The 19,293-nt window shown below is 43.2% G+C and overlaps 1 protein-coding gene across 3 annotated transcripts in view; it reads right to left on the minus strand.

Annotated features, from left to right (window-relative positions):
- KIRREL3 (kirre like nephrin family adhesion molecule 3) overlaps positions 1-19,293 on the minus strand; it is a 741,064-nt gene that overhangs the window by 166,294 nt on the left and 555,477 nt on the right. For all 3 annotated transcript variants that reach the window (XM_083480504.1, XM_083480502.1, XM_083480503.1), the window contains one exon: positions 6,198-6,355. In XM_083480504.1, the coding sequence (XP_083336630.1) occupies positions 6,198-6,355 (158 nt within the window). The remainder of the gene's footprint in view (positions 1-6,197; positions 6,356-19,293) is intronic.

Genomic DNA, 19,293 nt, shown 5'->3' on the forward strand with positions numbered 1-19,293 from the left:
ATACAAACAAACAAACAAACAAACAAACAAACAAACAAATAAATAAAATAATAATAATAATAATAATAATAATAATAATAATAATAATAATAATAATAATAAAAAATAAAAAGCAGCCTTGTACTGAGTTAGTCTATCTAGCTCAGTATTGTCTACACAGACTGGCAGCAACTGGCAAGGGTTACAGAGAGCCTCTTCCAGGACATCCGGCAATGCAAGGGATTGAACCCAGGGCATTCTGCAAGCAAGGCAGATGCTCTACCACTGAGCTATGGCCCTTCCCCTAAACAGGCACTGGCTGGTGCTACTACACAAATCACATGCTACCCATTCCAACCTGCTGCCATTTTGACTCTGTCCTGATTCCCCCAAAGCCAGGAGGAATGTTTCTACCTGGGCTGGGTTTTAGCATGGTGGAGTTCAGGCAGTGGACTAACATCATGCTTATAGCTATTTAACTGGACTTTAATTGAATTTTAATAGATTTTTAACGGGACATGCAACATTTTATAATATTTATAGAGAATATTAATCTGTTGCCAACCCCCCCCCAAGCCTTTGGTAATGAGGAAACGGAGCACTGAAATAGGAAGGCGGTTTTAGGAGATGACAAGTGGATGCATATTCAAGCCTACAGGAAGAGGAACTTAGTAGGGGGCAAATACTGAGGAGTGTGTGAGCCACAGCTGCCCATACGAATATAAGAAGAGCGCTGCAGCATCAAGCCAAGGGCCCATCTAGTCCAGCGCTCCATTCAGAGGCCAACCAGATGTCTGCAAGCACAATTGGAGGGCGACAGCACTCTCCTCACCCACTGCAATTTCCAGCAACTGGTACTGAAAGGCATACTGGCTCAAACAGTGTAGGTGGAGCTATTCTTTTGGTCTTATGCTGGCTTCTTTCTCCATCCTCACTTTCATGCCTTGCTGCATTCCATTCTTCCTCCAGGAGGGAACAAGCCTACAAAAAGCGGAGGCGGGGAGCAGAGGAGCATCCAAATGCAAAATGCTCTACCAGAACCAGGGGAAGGAAAAAAAAACACCCCCTTTTCTTGACAGACTTGCATATTAATGGGCTAGACAGGAATTAATTCCATCCAAGCCAGAGGAGGGGGGAGGTCAGCCCTTTTGCGGTTCTAATTAGCATCGGCTGCTGCCCGAGATTCCGGGAGACAAGGTCAAGCTGTGGACTTAATTGTTCTGCTGTGTCCACATGGCATTTGGGGAAGAGGAAATGTGTGCTTGTTGTGTTGATCAAGATTACACAAGAAGGGGGTGGGGAGGAAATATTCTGTGAGAAACACAGGGAAGGGATTTGAAATCGCCACTGCACAAACAGTGCCATCATGCTGCGCTTTAAAAATCAGTGGTCCCCCACTCCCACCCCCACATCATCTCACATCCACCTTCTTTCTCCTGCAGCTTTGGTACACAGCAACCCGTTGGCCATTTCCTGAGAGATTGCTGATGGCAGGAGAAATGAAATGTCTTAGGATTTGGGTGCAATAAAGCAAGAATCCTCCTATAATACTGCAGGCAAATCAGATGGCGGTGAGAGAAAGGTCACGCCGCTTATGCAAATCAGATGCTGGATTCTCCGATAGCAAGCAGAAGGCCTGGAGGATGAGGCTGGCTAATGCAGATGAAGCTGCAGGCAGGCAACAGAGGCGGCCTGGACCAGAGCATGCTGCCGCTAGCCAAGGACTGAAATCCAAGAGACGGTTTGTGCATCTTATTTTGCAAAGGAAGGATATGGGATTTTGTTTCTGCCTTCCTCTCCTGCCCCTGATCCCTGGACAGTGTTAGTGTAAACTGATCAGCATGCAAATCAGCTTTTCGAACAACCTCCCTCCATCATGAGACTGAAAACCCACACTATGTTCACTAACAATATGATAACGTTGCTGGGCTTTAGTCATCATTCGCTCTGTGAAAATGCACTGAGTTCGTTCATGGCTGCTGCCCACATTCAAGATTCCTGTGCATTCATCAGAAGGTAAGAAGGTGTTAGGAAAGAATTGTGATTCAATAGCAGACACAAAAGGTCCCAGGGTCAATCCCTGGCATTTCCAGGTAGGGCTGGGAGACATCACTGTCTGAAATCCTGGAGAGCCGCTGCCAGCCAGTGTATTGAGCTATGGCTTTGACTCAGTGTAAGGCAGCTTACTATGTTCCTAACAGAACATGCACATGCACAAATGTATGCATCTAGGCTGGATAGCTCAGTTGGTAGAACATGAGACTCTTGATCCCAGGGTACCTGGGATCCTGCATTGTAGAAAGTTGGATTAGATGATCCTTGTGGCTCCTTCCAACTCTACAATTCTATGATTCTATGCATGTAGGGTCTCTGTGCGGTTGGAGACTCAATTCAGGGTCCCTAATTGCACGTGGTCATTTGAGCAAGACTCTTGTGACAGCCTAAACTGGGTTCTTAGATTATAGGTCAAAGTGCAACATGCTGCTGCAGAAGGGACCAGCACAATTAGGGATGTTTGAAGGCACTGCTTTCCTTTCTGCCCTGTATTAGCCGCATGCAGCACTGTTTCCATTTTGCTTCAGTTCGGCTTCTGACAAAAACTACTTTATGCACCTCACTGTCCTCTGTGACAAAATTACACAATTTGCATACCTTATGTAATGAAATATGCAAATTACATGAACTACATAAATTAAACTGTCGTTACATTATTCCACTCCATTTTAGTGCAAAAGAAACACATTGCAAATGGGGAGGGATGTGATCAATTACATATCTCTCAACTGTAGACTGAAAGCAACCATGGCAAGAGGATCTCAGCAGCTGAGATGGAAAATCAGGCAGTCTGTAAGGTACTTGGGGCCCAGATTGTGGGAAGAACATGGGACAAATAAGCCGACACTGGAAATCTTAGATTCTATTTCTGTTTTCGTTGGAATTCGCCAACATTCCTACCAGCCCTTTGGCTCATTTCTGCTTTGAAATCTGATGTTCATGAACGCTGAAACATCTGGAAATTGATGTCAGAATTAGTTATCCTTTTATCTTTCCCAGGAAGTAATCCATGTGCAGGATGAGACAGGAACATAGTACAGGAGGATATTAGCTTATTGAAATACGTTGTCTATTCCGTTCCATAGGCTCGAGGAAGGTCATCATTTTGTTAAATAAAAATACATATTAAAATGTGTGTGTGCTCCATTAAAGTATATGTAGTACAAATTAAAATCCAATTAAATAGGCATAAAAATAACATTAACTGGCCTACTCCTCTGCTGCCTTAACCTCAGAGATACCATAAATAACCCCTTTCACTTTGCCTCCTTGCAGTGCAGATGTGGCACATAGTTTCTACCAGCCCTACTTTCTTGGAAAGGCTGTACCCCAGAGCATCCACCCTGCATGTGGAAGATCTCAGCATCTCTAGGTAGGGCTGCTGAAATTCTGGAGAGCCATTGCCCATCAGTGCAGGCAGCACTGAGCTAGGTGGACCCATCTGACTTAGTTTGACTTCATCTAAGGCAGCTTCCAATGTTCCTCTGTCCTAGGAAAGGCCAGGTTAGTAGGTACCAAGGATAGGGCCTTTTCAGTTGTGATCCTACATCTTTGGAACTCCCTCCTCCAAAAGTTTCCTTTGGCCCCCTGTGGGTTTCAAACAGATCCTTTGAAGTTTTTTTATTCCATCAAGCTTTTCAAATATTTTGCCGCTGGCTCACTACATTTTAGCCAGGTGCTTTTTAATGGATTGTTTATAATACATGTCAAATTAATGTTTCAATCCCAGTTATTATTATTGTTTTTTAAACTGCCTTGTGAGGGCTTGGCCCTCAAAGGTGGGATGCAAAGAGGACAGGTAAAGGGTAAAGGGACCCTGACCATTAGGTCCAGTCGTGGATGACTCTGGGGTTGCAGCGCTCATCTCACTTTGCTGGCCAAGGGAGCAGGCATACAGCTTCCGGGTCATGTGGCCAGCATGACTAAGCTGCTTCTGGTGAACCAGAGCAGTGCACGGAAACGCCATTTACCTTCCTGCTGGAGCGGTACCTATTTATCTACTTGCACTTTGATGTGCTTTCGAACTGCTAGGTTGGCAGGAGCAGGGACCGAGGAATGGGAGCTCACCCCATCACGGGGATTTGCACCGCCGACCTTCTGATTGGCAAGCCCTAGGCTCTGTGCTTTAACCCATCCAGCAAAGAAGATGCTCTACCCCTAAACTAGGGGCTTTCTCCAAATATTTGGCAAAGGGATGTAAATATGCACTCAGACTGTAGCAAAAACTTCAAGATGGCCAAAGACAAAGTTGCGCTTGAAAGGTATGAAGGTGATATGGGCATCTCAGTGATTGTTACGTATAAATACAGAGAGATCACTGTGGTTTCTTTTGCTCCCTGTGCTCATGCACTTCTCACCTGCCTGAGAGGCACCTTAGTGGCATTTCCAGCAGAAGAATTTTCTTTTCAGTGGAAACAAACTCTTAGAAACTAATATAAATGCTGCACTTGGGCACAGAACACTCTTTGAGAAATTGTAGCCTGGTGTCAAGCTCACAGCAGGGGATGTAAGGAGGCTACACAGACTGGCTAAGGCCTCCACACCTGCACTGGAGACCATTTTGCCCTGAATAATGTTTATTTTGTCAAAATGCTTGCTTTAAAAATTCTGTTCCTGGGCTCGCTCACAATCCATTTCACCAAGCTGCCTGCCATCACCTCTGCCCATATGCAGAGGCAGTTTCAGGCCATCCGAGAAAGCTTGTAATGTTATTGCTGCAATTAAAATGCACTGGCAGCCTTATAACCAACGCTGCTCGCGAATTCTAAGAAACAAAGAAAGAAAGATGACAACAGTTTTGAAATTAGCGGTTTAAATCCGTACAGTATTGAAAGGTTCGGTCCACCATCTTGAGTCAAAATGGTATCCATTTATGTACCTAAACAAGGGTGAAAATACGCTCCTTGATCTCAAAAATCATGTTGCTAAATTTGGACAAGCTGTCCAAATGCACTGCGAACAGAGAAACAAAGCACTTTTCAAAATACATAGTAGAAGGGGAGTTTCTGATCATTAGGAAAATAATAATAATTTCCCTCTCTATACTGATTAATATAGAGTTCCCTTCTCTCTATACCAATTAGTTTCTGGGCTCAATTCAATGTGTTAGTTTTGACCTATAAAGCGTTATGTGGCTCAGGACCCCAATACCTCAAGGGCCTCTTTTCAATGGCTGGGCTTTTATATCTGTGTGTGTGTGTGTGTGTGTGTGTGTGTGTGTGTGTGTGTGTTTAATCATCATTTGTTATGACCTTGGAGATCTGATCTCCCTCCTCTACTTTTCCCCTCTCCTCTCCTTTTCTTTTTCAAGAGGGGTGACCCTGCTAACTTTTACTGTTTTTGGTGCAGTAGAATCTAGAAGCACCTTAAAGAAAAATGGATTCATTATGGCCCAAGCTTTGGGGGACTTCAGTCCATCAGATGTATGAAGTGTTATCCTGAGAGACAGGTATGCATACACACACTTGGTTTGTGGCAATGGGGATTGTAAACAGTGAGGTCAGAGGGAAATGAAACACAGGAAAGTACAAGCATTGATAATCATGTAATTAACTGCAGCCATTCACAGCTGATATCCTGGCAATTAACAGATACAGTGAGATGTTTAAGGGGAAAAAATCATTGATCTCCAATCAATCAATCAATCAATCAATCAATCAATCAATCAATCAATCAATAGCATTGAACCTCCTGCTGTATTGTGATTTAGCAGACCTAGAATTCTAGTGTTAAGCAAATTAACAAATACAGTGTGATAAAAACTCCTTCCTCAATTCAATCCACAGCTGATAGCATCAAACTCTTGATGTGTTGTAACTCTGCAGACCTGGAATTCTATTGCTGTGAGACAGGGAGAATATATCTCTGTCCCACCACAAAAAGTCCTCCCAGTCTAGGATGTGAGGGCATTTGAGGCAACTTAGCTAAGCGGGTCTGGACTGGGTCAATGCCTGGTTGAAAGACCCTTTGGGAATGCTATGTATGGAACCTCGAGTTCCATGATGGAAGATTGTAGAAATATAATTTTTTTTACTAAAAATGTGACTTGAGTTCTCCCTGTGAAGGTCCATCTCTAGGACAGGCAAGTCATCACCACCTGGGTGGGTCTTAGCTGTCCTCTTTGACACCCACCCTGACCCCAATTCCAAATCTCAGACCCTTACCTTGGAATAGGTTGCTCCATTTATTACTTCTCCTCTCCTCATCCAAATAATGGATGCTGCTGGTTTAGCATTGTCTGCGTGGCAGGTCAGATTCAGAGGATCTCCAGCTCGCAGACTAATGACGGGCCCTCCAATAATTATGGGATCATCCGGAGGCACTGTAGAGAAAACAGAGTGTGGTGCAATTTATGAGCTTCAGAACAAAACCCACCAGATTAGAGAGAGGGCAGGATATACCGATCCAAGAGAATAAGCATGACACAATATGCTGAAATCCACACTTGATCTGCAGAATGAATCAGCCAAGCTGAGGAGGCATAAAAAAGAAAGAAAGATTGCTTCTGGCAGCATCAGCACCAGCCATGTCGCCAACAGTACAATAACAAGGTGTTGTACAATAGGGGTGCATTGAAATATAGTTTCATAATAAGGCACTTCATACATGGAGAACTTGCTGTAACCCAATAAAGAGACGTACACAAAGGGATTTAAAGCACATTGTATAACATGCTTTGATCACATATTTGTTCCCCTATTCAAGGCATTTGGTTAAAGGGTGATACAGAGGGTGAGTTTTCTCCCAACTCAATACTTTTTGTCTGGTGCTGCTGTTATTCTAGTGCACACAATTCCTGATTTTTGAGGTCAAAATGAAAAATGTGCATTTATTCGGGACTAAATCATCCAGAACTTGAAACGTGTGCTTTTGTGGAAGAAACCTCCATTGTACAGGGTGCGAATACCAGTTTGGTATGCGAATATGGAAACTAATACATGGGGGAGGGATTTATTGTAGATTATGAATACAGATTTTTTATTTAGTTTAAAAATAATATGAAAAAAGTTTCTGTGGTTAGCTGGGTTACCATTTGGAGTGCATGGGGAATGCTGAACATGGCTGCTTATTTCTCCCACTTGCTCAGCCCCACCCCCTTCCTTTATTTTTCCACATGTTACAACAAAACAAGGAGAGGGAGAGCAAATGTGATGTAGGTGTGCACCCTCTTATTTTGTTATTGCAAGAGTGATTTGGACTTACTGCCTTCCCAGTATAACTTACATGGGCTGTACTAAGCTGGAAGGGTGAACATGTGAAGAAGTTGAATCTTATTCAGTTTGATTGATTCCTACCTCCTAGTATTTATTTATTCATTTACTTACACATGCTGTGACATGTTCCTTATCGCTGCCCAAGGTCCCCAGGATCCTCACAGCCCCAGAGTGAGTCTTATCTCCAAACAGTGAGTCCCTTACTCTTAACATTTGGGTCCTCTTTTCATCAGTAGATCCTGCTTCCATAACAAACTTCCTACAGCTCTCCTACCTCACCACTGGGGTTGCTAGATCCAGATCCAGCTCTTTGTTGTTGCTTCCAACCACCTCCTCCTTTTTGCTAAAGCTGTCCTCATGATCTAACCTTCTTTCTGCCTTCTGCCCCCACGGCTCCAGGCTCCTACCCTCTTTGCCCTAGACTGTCTCAGCCATGTCTGAGGATCAGACCTGCATAGCCAAAAAGATTCCTCACCCCGGGTTTTTAGGAGAGGAAGGTGGATGTCATCAAAGGGACATGCTCTCCATCAAGGCTGTTGGTTGAAATCAATCATATTTAACAGCCTAAGGTATTTAGGGAACAAAGAATCTGATTTCCTTTCAATACATTACTAAGTGTACCAGCTTATTCCACAGATGTTCTATTACTGTTTCTACACTAGACATTTATGGTATCTGCAGGTAGTCGACAGACAGTTTAGGCTTGGGATGGGTTTTCTTTCCTGAACCTTTATTGTCTGAGTGAGCTTTAGATATGAAAGCAATAACATATTTCCTCCACTTTATTTATTTACCACATCGCTGACGGGCTTCTCCTGCTGAGGTGCACACATATTACTTTATGAAGGCCGGGGGCAAAAGCTGTCATTTAGTCCAGAATGCAAAGCAAGAGATTTGGTCTAAAACAAAGAACAGTGGTGTATAACTAGATTATTTCATTCTATTTGAGACATGAATCAGAGCACTGGGCGACAGCTTTCGCAGCTGAAGCCGTGAATATGTTCATGTAGCTCCGTTTGTGTGTCTGTTCCAGGACGATGTGGAGCATCAATTTTAGGTTGAAATGGGATGTTACAAGAGTCATCAAGAACCCACTGCCTAGAATCACTTCTCTGCTATTTCTTGTAATGTCTACTGTAACATTGTGCAAGCACTGAGAGCCCTGCATAATTCCTTCAAATTGAGAACTCGGGTGGTTGAGTGTCGACACTATTGCATGCAGAATGGCAGTACCGATAAATAAGAGGCAGGGATTAGCATGCCTGGGAGAATTCTGAGGTATGCAAAAGTACTAAATATTAGGAGGAAAAACCAAAGCAAATGCGCACCAAGCATGCTCAGTGGTTTCAAGGAGCCACAGAATGTTGGGTGTCAATTGTGCAATTCTGTTAAGAGGTAACTATCCTGACGCGGGTGGCACTGTAGGTTAAACCACAGAGCCTAGGACTTGCCGATCAGAAGGTTGACGGTTCGAATCCCCACGATGGTTGCTCGGTCCCTGCTCCTACCAACCTAGCAGTTTGAAAGCCTGAAGTGCAAGTAGATAAATAGGTACCACTCCGGTGGGAAGGTAAACAGCATTTCTGTGCGCTGCTCTGGTTCGCCAGAAGCGGCTTAGACATGCTGGCCACATGACCCGGAAGCTATACGCCGGCTCCCTTGGCCAATAAAGCGAGATGAGTGCCGCAACCCCAGAGTCGTCCGCAACTGGACCTAATGGCCAGGGGCCCCTTTACCTTTACCTATACTGTGGCTTTTTGTTCCAGGTCCCACTACTCCTCTGTCTCCCCTATGATACAAACTAATGGGATGTATCTAATGCTCTTGTGCTAGCAGATGGGTGGGTTTTAAAACTGTGCAGCAGAGGAAACCAAGTCACCAGCTGTGCCAGCAGAAACTAATTGCACAACAGATTGAGCAACCAAGTCACCAGCAACCTAGACATGCATTCTCTTGCTCAACAACTTTCCCCTGGTGCCAAACATTACACCAGCAGAACAAGGATAGGACTTTAACTAAGTGATTTTAACTTGGCGCTACCTTGGATACAGACCAATTTGTTTATTTTAACAGATTGTCTTAATTTGCTTTAAACCTTAGCTGCATCGTGCACAGTTCTTTATTTAAAATCCTATTCATTGCCATTCCCTGTCGCCTGAAAGATGAGCATTGGTCCTATTTTCTTCACAAACCTTGATTTTGACATTCTTCAGATTATAATATCATTGAATCACCCAAGTCTATAATTCTGGGGAAACCAGTCAGGCCAGTAAGGAAACCACTTAACAAGAATCGGCCAGAGCAGGTCATATAGTATTTCCTAATTTATTTATTTTTTAAAAAGCATTCAAAAGCCACTTGCTCAGTGGTCAGAGCAGAAGAGGATTCTCATAATGATTTGGAACAGGCCCACCAATAGTCAACAAACAAGTCTGAGGAAGGTACAATAAGAAGCCCTAAACCCAACTCTTCAGCAACGGTGGAAAGGCAGTTCTTTATACTTATTAGCACAATTGCAGGGACTATTTTTGTATTGTATCACCTGCCAACCTTCGCTTAATAAACAAGAGGCACTCCTCATCTCAAGGGAGGTTCTGCAGCTATCTCTCTTATCAAATAAGACTTTGCTGCGAATTTTGACTCAGATGACATCAGGGATTTTTCATCCTTCCTCTAGAAAAAAAACCCTCCATCATTCAAATTGCCATCTTGACAGCTTGCTAGGAGTGTGTGTGTGTGTGTCTCCATCCCACATTACAGGCGCAAAAAAAAAAAGAAAAGAAAAGAAAAGAAAGCATTTTCAGAGAAGCTGAGGCCTGGAGAGTTTATAGCACCCATGTGCCACTAAATTCTTACACTGCCATATATCTACGTGTCTTTAGATTTATAACCCACTCTTTCCACATAGGCTCAGAGCAAGCAGCAACATTATAAAAACAAGCTAACACCATAAAATTAGTGATGGGCAAATTCCCCTTGGCTTGCCTCAAAACACATTTTTTAGAGCTTTCAGAGACATTTTTTTAAAAAAACCAAACTTTAAGGTCCCCCCCCCCAAGTATTCTCAAGGAAAGCTTAGAGGAAAATGAATGAACAATGGAGGGCACACCCCTTCCTTTTGAGCTGCTTGTACCCTCCTCATAAACAGCACCTCCATCTTTCAGAAGGGAGGAGGAGTAAGCAGTGCTGAGGAGAGCTTGCTAGAAAGAAGGGAAGCATTTTCAACCTCTCTTTATATGAAAGAGACACTCCCAGGCATGTTCAAAAGTGTCGCTTCCTGCAAGTAATGTGGGGATTGGAAATTGCTCTGCCTCCAGATTCAGACTCTGTTTTGAGCCAGAGCCACATCATATCCCTCAACTGTCCTGTTTTAAGTGGGACATCCCAGAGTGAAAGAAGCCATCCTGGCTTCTGATTGGATCCTGGAATGTCCTTTATTTTGGTCCAGTGCTGTGGTGCAAGTCACCTGGCTCATACCAGAGCACCGGACCAAAAAACCTTTGTTTGTTTGTTTTGTGTCTCACCCTTTTGTGTGAATCAGTTAGCTCCCACGAGAGCTCAGGACCAAAAAAGGAGCAGGTTGTTGGAGGGTATGCCACATTTGAAAAGTTCTGGGTGTATGCTTCTAGACAATGAAAATGATGCTAGTCCAAGTATGGTTATATGCTAGGAAGGGATGGGCAAATTTGTAAATACAGTGGTACCTCTGGTTGCGAATGGGATCCATTTTGGAGGCCTGTTCACAACATGAAGAGAACACAACCCACGTCTGTGCACGTGCGGGTTGCGATTCGCTGCTTCTGTGCATGCACATGACGTCATTTTGCACGTCTGTGCATGCACAAGTGGCGAAACCCGGAAGTAACCCTTTCCGGTACTTCCAGGTCACCACGGGATGTATCCTGAAAGAACATAACATGAAGCAGACGTAACATGAGGTATGACTGTATCAGTTTCTCATTTTTCCAAGCTTAGGTTTCGTTCTCCACATCACTTTGCAATTTTTTTTTAAAGTCCTCATGAAAATTCACCAGCATTTTAGGGCAAACTTCCCCTGATGTACACATTTTCGTGCATTTTTTCCTAATACACAGTTTTGCAAAGCAATTGTGTCTAATATAAACCTAAGAGCTTGCTGGAGCAGTCCAATGGCCCATCTAGTCTAACATCTTGTTTTCACAGTGGCCACTCGAACGCCTGCTGAAATCTCACAAGCAGGACCAGAACACAAAAAGCTTTCTCCCTTACTGTGGCTTCCAGCAACTCTCTCACTGAGCTATGGTTCTTCTCTGTATTTACAGCTTTCCCCCCAGATGATGGAGAACTGGGAAGCTGGATACCTGGGTCAAGATGCTGTACCTGAGGTGAAATGGGATAAGATTCAGGTGGGCTTTTTGTGGTTATGTATTTTAAACCTCCAGAAAGGTGAATTGCTTATAGCACGGATGAGAACCAATTTAGAATATAAACACAAACTTTAAAAATTACACTATTAAAATAACATTAAGTCTCTTCATTAGAATACTGTACATGCGCACGTGCACGCACACACACTTTTATACCCAGTGAAAACATGGAGACTATACTGAGCATGAGTGACGAGTGTTCAGACCTAACTAAAATATGTGTATTAGCTGTGACTGCTCACTCTAAAGTATCAGAAACTTCACAAGAAGCTTTCCATTACTATGCTGAAATTAATCTGAAACCACTACGTTTGCCAAAGAATGCATCATGCTTCAGAGGTGGGAATCCGGATCTCATTTGTTCTGACTAGTAATATGTAGAGATGAGCAGATTATCCTCCTTTTCTTCTCCTTGAACTTTCCTACCAGAAATTCAGCTTATCCACAAAAATTCATAAACTTAATTTTCGAAATGCGCCGAGTTCCTTCAGCTCATTTCAGACTTTTTTCCCATTGACACTGATGCATATTGCTGAAGCACACTGCAAACAAACAAATCATATTGATGGGATTGCTTATATAATGGGTGAGGAACCTTGTTTGCTCCATGGGCCAGATTCTTATTGGGCTCAGCCTCATGGGCCAAATTTAGCAGGTGGATGGGATCATCCACCTGGCAAGCACATGACATCACAATAATGTCATGTGCATGACACTTTCAAGTGCCAAAGTTGGGACTTCAAAACACTTTGCAAGGCACTGTTAAAAAGAAGGCTTTCTTCCCTTGTTTTAGCAGGGGTTTCCATGGATCCCCTCCTGAAGTGATGGTAAAATACCCTCTTTTTCAGCAGGGTATAATGCACACCTTCTTCCGATTCAAGGAACAGTGCACCTGAGATTTGTCTGCAGAATGGGACCCAACCATTGTTTTAGCAGGGGATCCTATGCCGGTTTTCATGAAATTCATTGCTAAAACAATGATTAAGGTAGAAGTAAAGGTACTCCTGACCATTAGGTCCAGTCGTGGATGACTCTGGGGTTGTGGTGCTCATCTCGCTCTATAGGCCGAGGGAGCTGGTGTTTGTCCGTAGACAGTTTTTCCGGGTCATGTGGCTCGCATGACTAAACTGTTTCTGGCAAAACCAGAGCAGCACATGGAAACACCATTTACCTTCCCACCGGAGCAATACCTATTTATCTATTTGCACTTTGATGTGCTTTCGAACTGCTAGGTTGGCAGGAGCAGGGACCGAGCAACGGGAGCTCACCCCGTCGCAGGGATTCGAGCCGCCGACCTTCTGATCAGCAAGCCCTAGGCTCAGTGGTTTAGACCACAGCGCTACCTGTGTCCATTAAAACAATAGTTAAAACCCCTCAATTTTAGCAGGAGATCCTGATGCACAACCCTCCCTAAACAAGGAAGGAGTCTTATTTAGAATCCTCTGCTAAAAAGAGGGTTCTTATGATTTTAGCAGGAGATCTCACACACACAGCTGTACATGGAAACACCACAATGGTTGAAAATCCCTCTGTTTCCACAGGCACCTCTGTTGCACACCCCTTCCTGATTCAGGGAGGCACATGCTTTAGAATTCCCCACTATGGGGGCAGGTTCCCATCATTTTAGCAGGGGATTCCATGCAGGCTTGCATGGAAACCTCATCTAAAATGATGGAGGGAACCTTCTGTTTTAGCTGGGAATTTCAATGCAAGGGATCCTGCAGAACTGAACAGGATTTAAACCTTACCTAGTGCCCATCTGATGGTGTCATGAGCAGGTGGGTGTGGTTTGAGGAAAACGGCTTTGCAGGCCAAGTTAGACCCTCCTGGTGGGAGGAAAAGTAATATACAAATGTATTAAGTAAGTAAATAATGTAGGAGCATGTGACCTGCATGAACTGAAAGCTCCAGCAAACGCTACAAACTCTGCAAATAGTAATAATATCAATTTAGCCCTATAAATAATAGCTTCAGCCCTATAAATCAGTGAACTATATGTGCTCTCTATTGAAAAAGATCTCAAAGTCTTTTCTCTGGTATGTTTGAATGTTTTTCCATCAGCAGTTCTTGAGTGGAGGTTCCACGAGAACCCCTACTGTCAAAGTCCCTGTGAATCTGGAGAGGTGCAATTGATAGCTCATGTTCTTATGTAATGCTCTTTTTATCATGATAAACGTAATATTTTTACTTGATGATTTTTATGGAAAACCCCAGGACAATCAGATACATGTTTGTCCTTTTCTACTCCTTTCAAATCAGAAGGCATCAATCTCTTTCAGGGTGTCAAACATTGTGCTGCTGCATATAAAAAACCCCAGGGGTTAATTTTTGCAAACTTACAGTTTGTTTTCTATGCCTGGCATTCTATAGTATGATACAGTTATTAGTAATTCTACTGTTATGGTTTTCTGTTATGTTTTGTTTGGTATTCTTTTATATATGGGTACAAAGTTTATTTTTGAATATTGATTGTGGTCCCTTCCAACGCTACAATTCTTTGAATCTATGATTCCGTGTCACTGACCATAGTAAAGAGATTGATTCACTGAAGAAGTTGAATAAGAATAAAATGGGAGGATTCCTATTTCATCATGTTCTGTATAGGAACAAAACAAGTGCTGGTTTTGACCTACAAAGCCTTTTTTTTATATATAAAATATTTATTAAAGTTTCACAAATTATATAATCAAACACAACAATACAAACAAACACAAACAAGAAAAAACAAGTATAATTTCAAATCCTTATTTTCTTAAAACTTACTTCACCGACCTCCTCATACCTCCCCTTTCTGCATTCCAATTTCAAATATTCAGTTCAGCAAATCCTCACCCTTAATTTTATCTAATTGTTAACCTTTCTTTTCTTTTAACTTAATCTTTACAGCTGTAAACCACTTAATTTCTAAAGTCGCATCATTTTAACACTCATTGATTTTACAATGTTTCTTAAGATAGTTCTTAAATTTCTTCCTTGACCTACAAAGCCTTAAACAGCTCAGGACCTCAATATTTCAAGGACCACCTCTCTCCATATGAAACTACCTGGACCTTGAGCTCATCATCTGAGGCCCTTCTTCACCTGCCTCCACCATAAGAGGTCTGGAGGGTGGCAACATGAGAACAGGCCTTTTCTGCAGTAGCTTCCCATTTGTGGAATGCTCTCCCCTGTGGGGTTCGGCTGGCGCCCTCATTATACATCTTCAGGCACCAGGTCAAAACGTTCCTCTCCAACTAGGCCTTTGTGTGATTAACCTTCTATACCCTTTAAAATGTGTTCGTGTGAGAGGGAGAAGAATTATTGTTTTGTTTTGTTCTTGTTCTTATTAGATGCTGTCATACCTCGGAAGTCAAATTGAATCCGTTCCGGAAGTCCATTCGACTTCCAAAATGTTCGGAAACCAAGGTGTGGATTCCGGTTGGCTGCAGGAAGCTCCTGCAGCCAATCAGACCCCACGGAACCTGCATTGGACGTTCGGGTTCCAAAGAACATTTGCAAACCAGAACACTCACTTCCGGGTTTCTGGCACCCAGGAGCCAAAATGTTCGATTCACAAGGCATTCAACTTCTGAGGTACGATTGTATTTAATATTTCTTATCTTGTCTTTTTATGTTTTGAACCACCCTGAGGTCTACGGATGAAGGGGGGTATACAAATTTAATAAAAAAATTAAAAACTAAAAACTAAAAAAATCTAGGGGGATGTTTGCATAAAAAGAATTCCAGATGTATCCCTAGTAATGTATGGATGCAAGGCAGGCAGTTTATTCCTTACTGAAAGCATGATGTCTGGGGAGGAGGGTTGGGGACGGAGCAGGGGGTTCATTCTAAGAGTCATCTTTGTAGGACACACATTAATCCAATTGACAGGTTTTCTTCTAGGTTTTAAATACAACCACTTAGATGCTGCTAGTAATGTTAATGACAGCAATAATCTTCTTCCCTGAAAGGGACAATAATTGCTGTATGAATAATAATCAATATTTAGCTTCATCTTAAGAGGATTTCTAAAGGCTTTGCACATTTTATTGCACTAAGTGTCGCAAAAGTATTAGACCCATTTTATGAGTCGCAGGAGAGTGGGGGAGGAGAAAAGGACTTAACCAAGGCAGGAAAGCAAGCTGAGCAAAAATCAAGAAGCAATTCCATGGCAGAGCAAGGCTCAGCAGAAACCCTTTCCTTATGTTCTCCTTCTGGATAACAGAATTGACTACTGAGGCAACAGAGAGAGCGTAATGAACACTCACACTTTACATTGTGGGTGCCCTTTGCGGGATCGCGCGCGGAGCAACAGTTCCTAGGGAGCTTACTGGCAAACAGGGACTGGCTTGCCTCTCAGTACTAATTTTTGGAGTTTCACACCCAGCCTCACTAATCAAGTTTCTTGCTGGGAGGTGGGGCCAGTCCCAGTTTAAATAGGTAGTGGAGCTGACAACAGACAGGCAGCCAGCTCTGGAGATTCACCCTCCCTATTCTCCCTTTGTTTAATGTTTTCCAGTTTGCAGGTTAACTTTTTTGTCCTGTTTAGTGGGTGCTGCTACGGTCTTTGACTGGTTGCTGCTGAAGGACCGGGAAGAAATTTTCCTGCATTGGCAGGTTTTGTCTTCCCTGTAACAGTTCATCACAACTTGGGCAGTTATGGCCTTGGGTGGAATCATTTAGTCTTTTCTTCCCTGTATGGTGTGTGTGTGTGTGTGTGTGTGTGAGAGAGAGAGAGAGAGAGAGAGAGAGAGAGAGAGAGAAGTGGTGACTCACCCCCCTGTGGTGGCGATTCCAGGGGTTATATATATAGGTGTCACTGGACATACACTGAAAGGCTGCCAGTGAACTACCCTGCATGCTGGGATAAGGGCTGGGTTGCCTACAACACATACATCTCGCATAGCACCCTCATATCCCATTTACCTTGATGTGCCCCAGTTCCTCCCCGGCTGGGGGGCTATGAGGGATACACAACCAAGGCCTAAGCCAAGGTCTTCCTACATTCGGAAGTTTAATAAAGTTGTGGCCTAATTTTAATTCCATATAATGTTGTCAAGAGTCTTTATTCCTTCCTTATGATCCCTGGGGACTGGGGCTGTTGCCGCCTGGTCACGCAATGACTCCATGTGAGTGCTTGCAACCAACAGGCAAGTCAGCAAAATGGACTGCAGGACGACACTGGAATTCACTGCTGCAAGAAATAGTGATACCAACTATCTTTAAAAGGGGATTAAACAAATTCATGGAGGATCTTGGCAGGGGCTGGGTGGTCTCCCCCCACCCCCACCGCCCTCTCTCCACAGAATGTGGCTTGGCTTATTTTCTGGAGACACCCTAATGCAGCACCATGTTCACACAAACTAAAGTTGGGCAAATATCAGGTTGATCATAGGACCATTTCATCCCATTTTAAGCATTTTGTGCAGACTTTAAAAAAAAACGTAAGATGTACATTTTCAATCCTTTTCAGTGCATTCACCCATAAAATAAGCAGAGATTGCAGAAATGCTTGCTACACTAAGTTGAATATAGATATATGGGATAGTAAGGGGATGTGCTGGTGTCAGATGAACATCTAAAGCTTAAGAAATTTGATTAGCTGCCTTATTTCTAGCTGTACTGAGAGGATTAATTACGTGTATTGCCTGTTGTGCCATAAACCAGCGATTTGCACATGCATGGCAGCAATCTAAACAGTAAAGCCTTTGGAACGAATCCTCCTTTGAGTTCTTGTTTTTCAGCAACTAGAAGCCAGAGCAGGGAGCTGGATTCCAATCTGTAGGCAAGTTTGGGAACATCTGATTTTGTCGTTTTTGATGTCAACAGTGGATCAAACTAATTCCTTCTCCACCCACCACACAGTCAGTGTTTACCAATCTCCGTGCTGGTTCAAACTTCACAACCCCCTCCAGCAGGTTAGTGATGGGCAGGACTTGGAAATGTGTTGGAAAACATCCCAAGCCTGCTAGTCTTACTGTGAAAAGAACTTCTCTTCCCTTCAGGAACCTCTTGGGTTCAAACGAAGTAACTCTCCTCTTGGGCAACTGAATACTTCTTATGCATGCTTATGAAATGGCATGCATTTTGACTGCGGCCAACTCAGAATGGTGCTGAAGTTTTGAGAGTTCACAAGTTTAAAAAGCCCGTGGCGTGCTGTGTAAGATGGCAACAGATCCAAGTGTGGAATAATCCCATCTCCCATACACTGACGCAACCACCTTGTTTTCTAAGCTTTTGTTTGATGCCTGCACTGGTCTATTGGATTACCCGGGAGTTAGAAGAAGCTGATAAACAGATAAGAGTCTCCCTCGGAGAATGAGGCCTGATTACATCTTTCCAAATAAGTGGTTATCATCCCCCAGTTATTCATGCAGCTATGAATTATTGATTGGCTCCCAGCTCATTAAATAGGAGATCCAAGTAAGGGGGAGGGGAAAATGGGATGAATAGAAATCAGCGGCAGCTCTTAACATCTGTAAGTTGGCGAAATGATGGTAACTCATTACCTCCCTATTCAAAGTCCATCAGAGGAGAAGAAGAGAGAGATTGAGGGAGAATGAACAGAACCGTTGTCCATTATCCATTCAACGCAGACACAGGTCTGATTTTTTATTGAGAAGCTATGGCTTCTAATTTTTAATCACACACACATAAAAGTTAGCTCTTCCGCTGTTCATTCTGAGTTTCAATTTTTCATATACAGTATGTAAAAACTCAGGAGACGTTGCTTCACAAAGCAGTGATCAGGTTAACATTGTGAACATTTGCGCAGGTGGGCAATTCAAGGACAAGACGGCAAGACCCGACCATTTCCATGTACTAGCAACTGGATCATAACTTCAACACTTCTGATGGCTTACAACATCCTGCAATGTATCTGAGGAGAACAGGTAAGGTTAAGGTGCCACAGCGTTCTGTCCTGCAATGCCTTGCCATGCTGCTTCTTGACCCCCAGGATCTATCCATCTGAGGGGGCAGCCATACTCAGTCAGAGGAATTCACCACTATACACACTGAGAATGTTTCATTCAGTTTGTGTCAAACTGGAGCTCAGTCTGGGGCTGAACTGTTGATGAGTGCATCTCCTCAAAATACAGCTTTCAAGCTGCAAACACAGCCTTTTCATTTCTGAAAGCAGGACCAGATGTCTGCAGAGATTTGAATGCTCTAAGAAACTGAGAATATACAGCAGAGGTGGCTAAAATTACATCCCACATCTGTCCCCTGCCCCCAATTCAAGATACAGTGGTACCTCGGGTTACATACGCTTGGGGTTACATATGCTTCAGGTTACAGACTCTGCTAACCCAGAAATAGTGCTTCAGGTTAAGAACTTTGCTTCAGGTTGAGAACAGAAATCGTGCTCTGGCGGCACGGCGGCATTGGGAGCCCCCATTAGTTAAAGTGGTGCTTCAGGTTAAGAACAGTTTCAGGTTAAGTACAGACCTCCGGAACGAATTAAGTACTTAACCCGAGATGCCACTGTACCCCAAAATATGTTGTTGTTTTATTTTTATTTTCATTGGGCATGCCCACTTTTGGTAATGGGCTAATGAAACTCTCATCCCAAAAAAGGTCAGCTAGCCCTGCAGACCCAGGACTGAAGACATTGATGATTGGTCATGGGGGTTCTTGCAAGCTTGAGGAATTTGAATTCC

Source organism: Podarcis liolepis (genome assembly GCF_965112155.1).
Source record: "Podarcis liolepis genome assembly, chromosome: 16".
Classification (NCBI taxonomy): domain Eukaryota; kingdom Metazoa; phylum Chordata; class Lepidosauria; order Squamata; family Lacertidae; genus Podarcis; species Podarcis liolepis.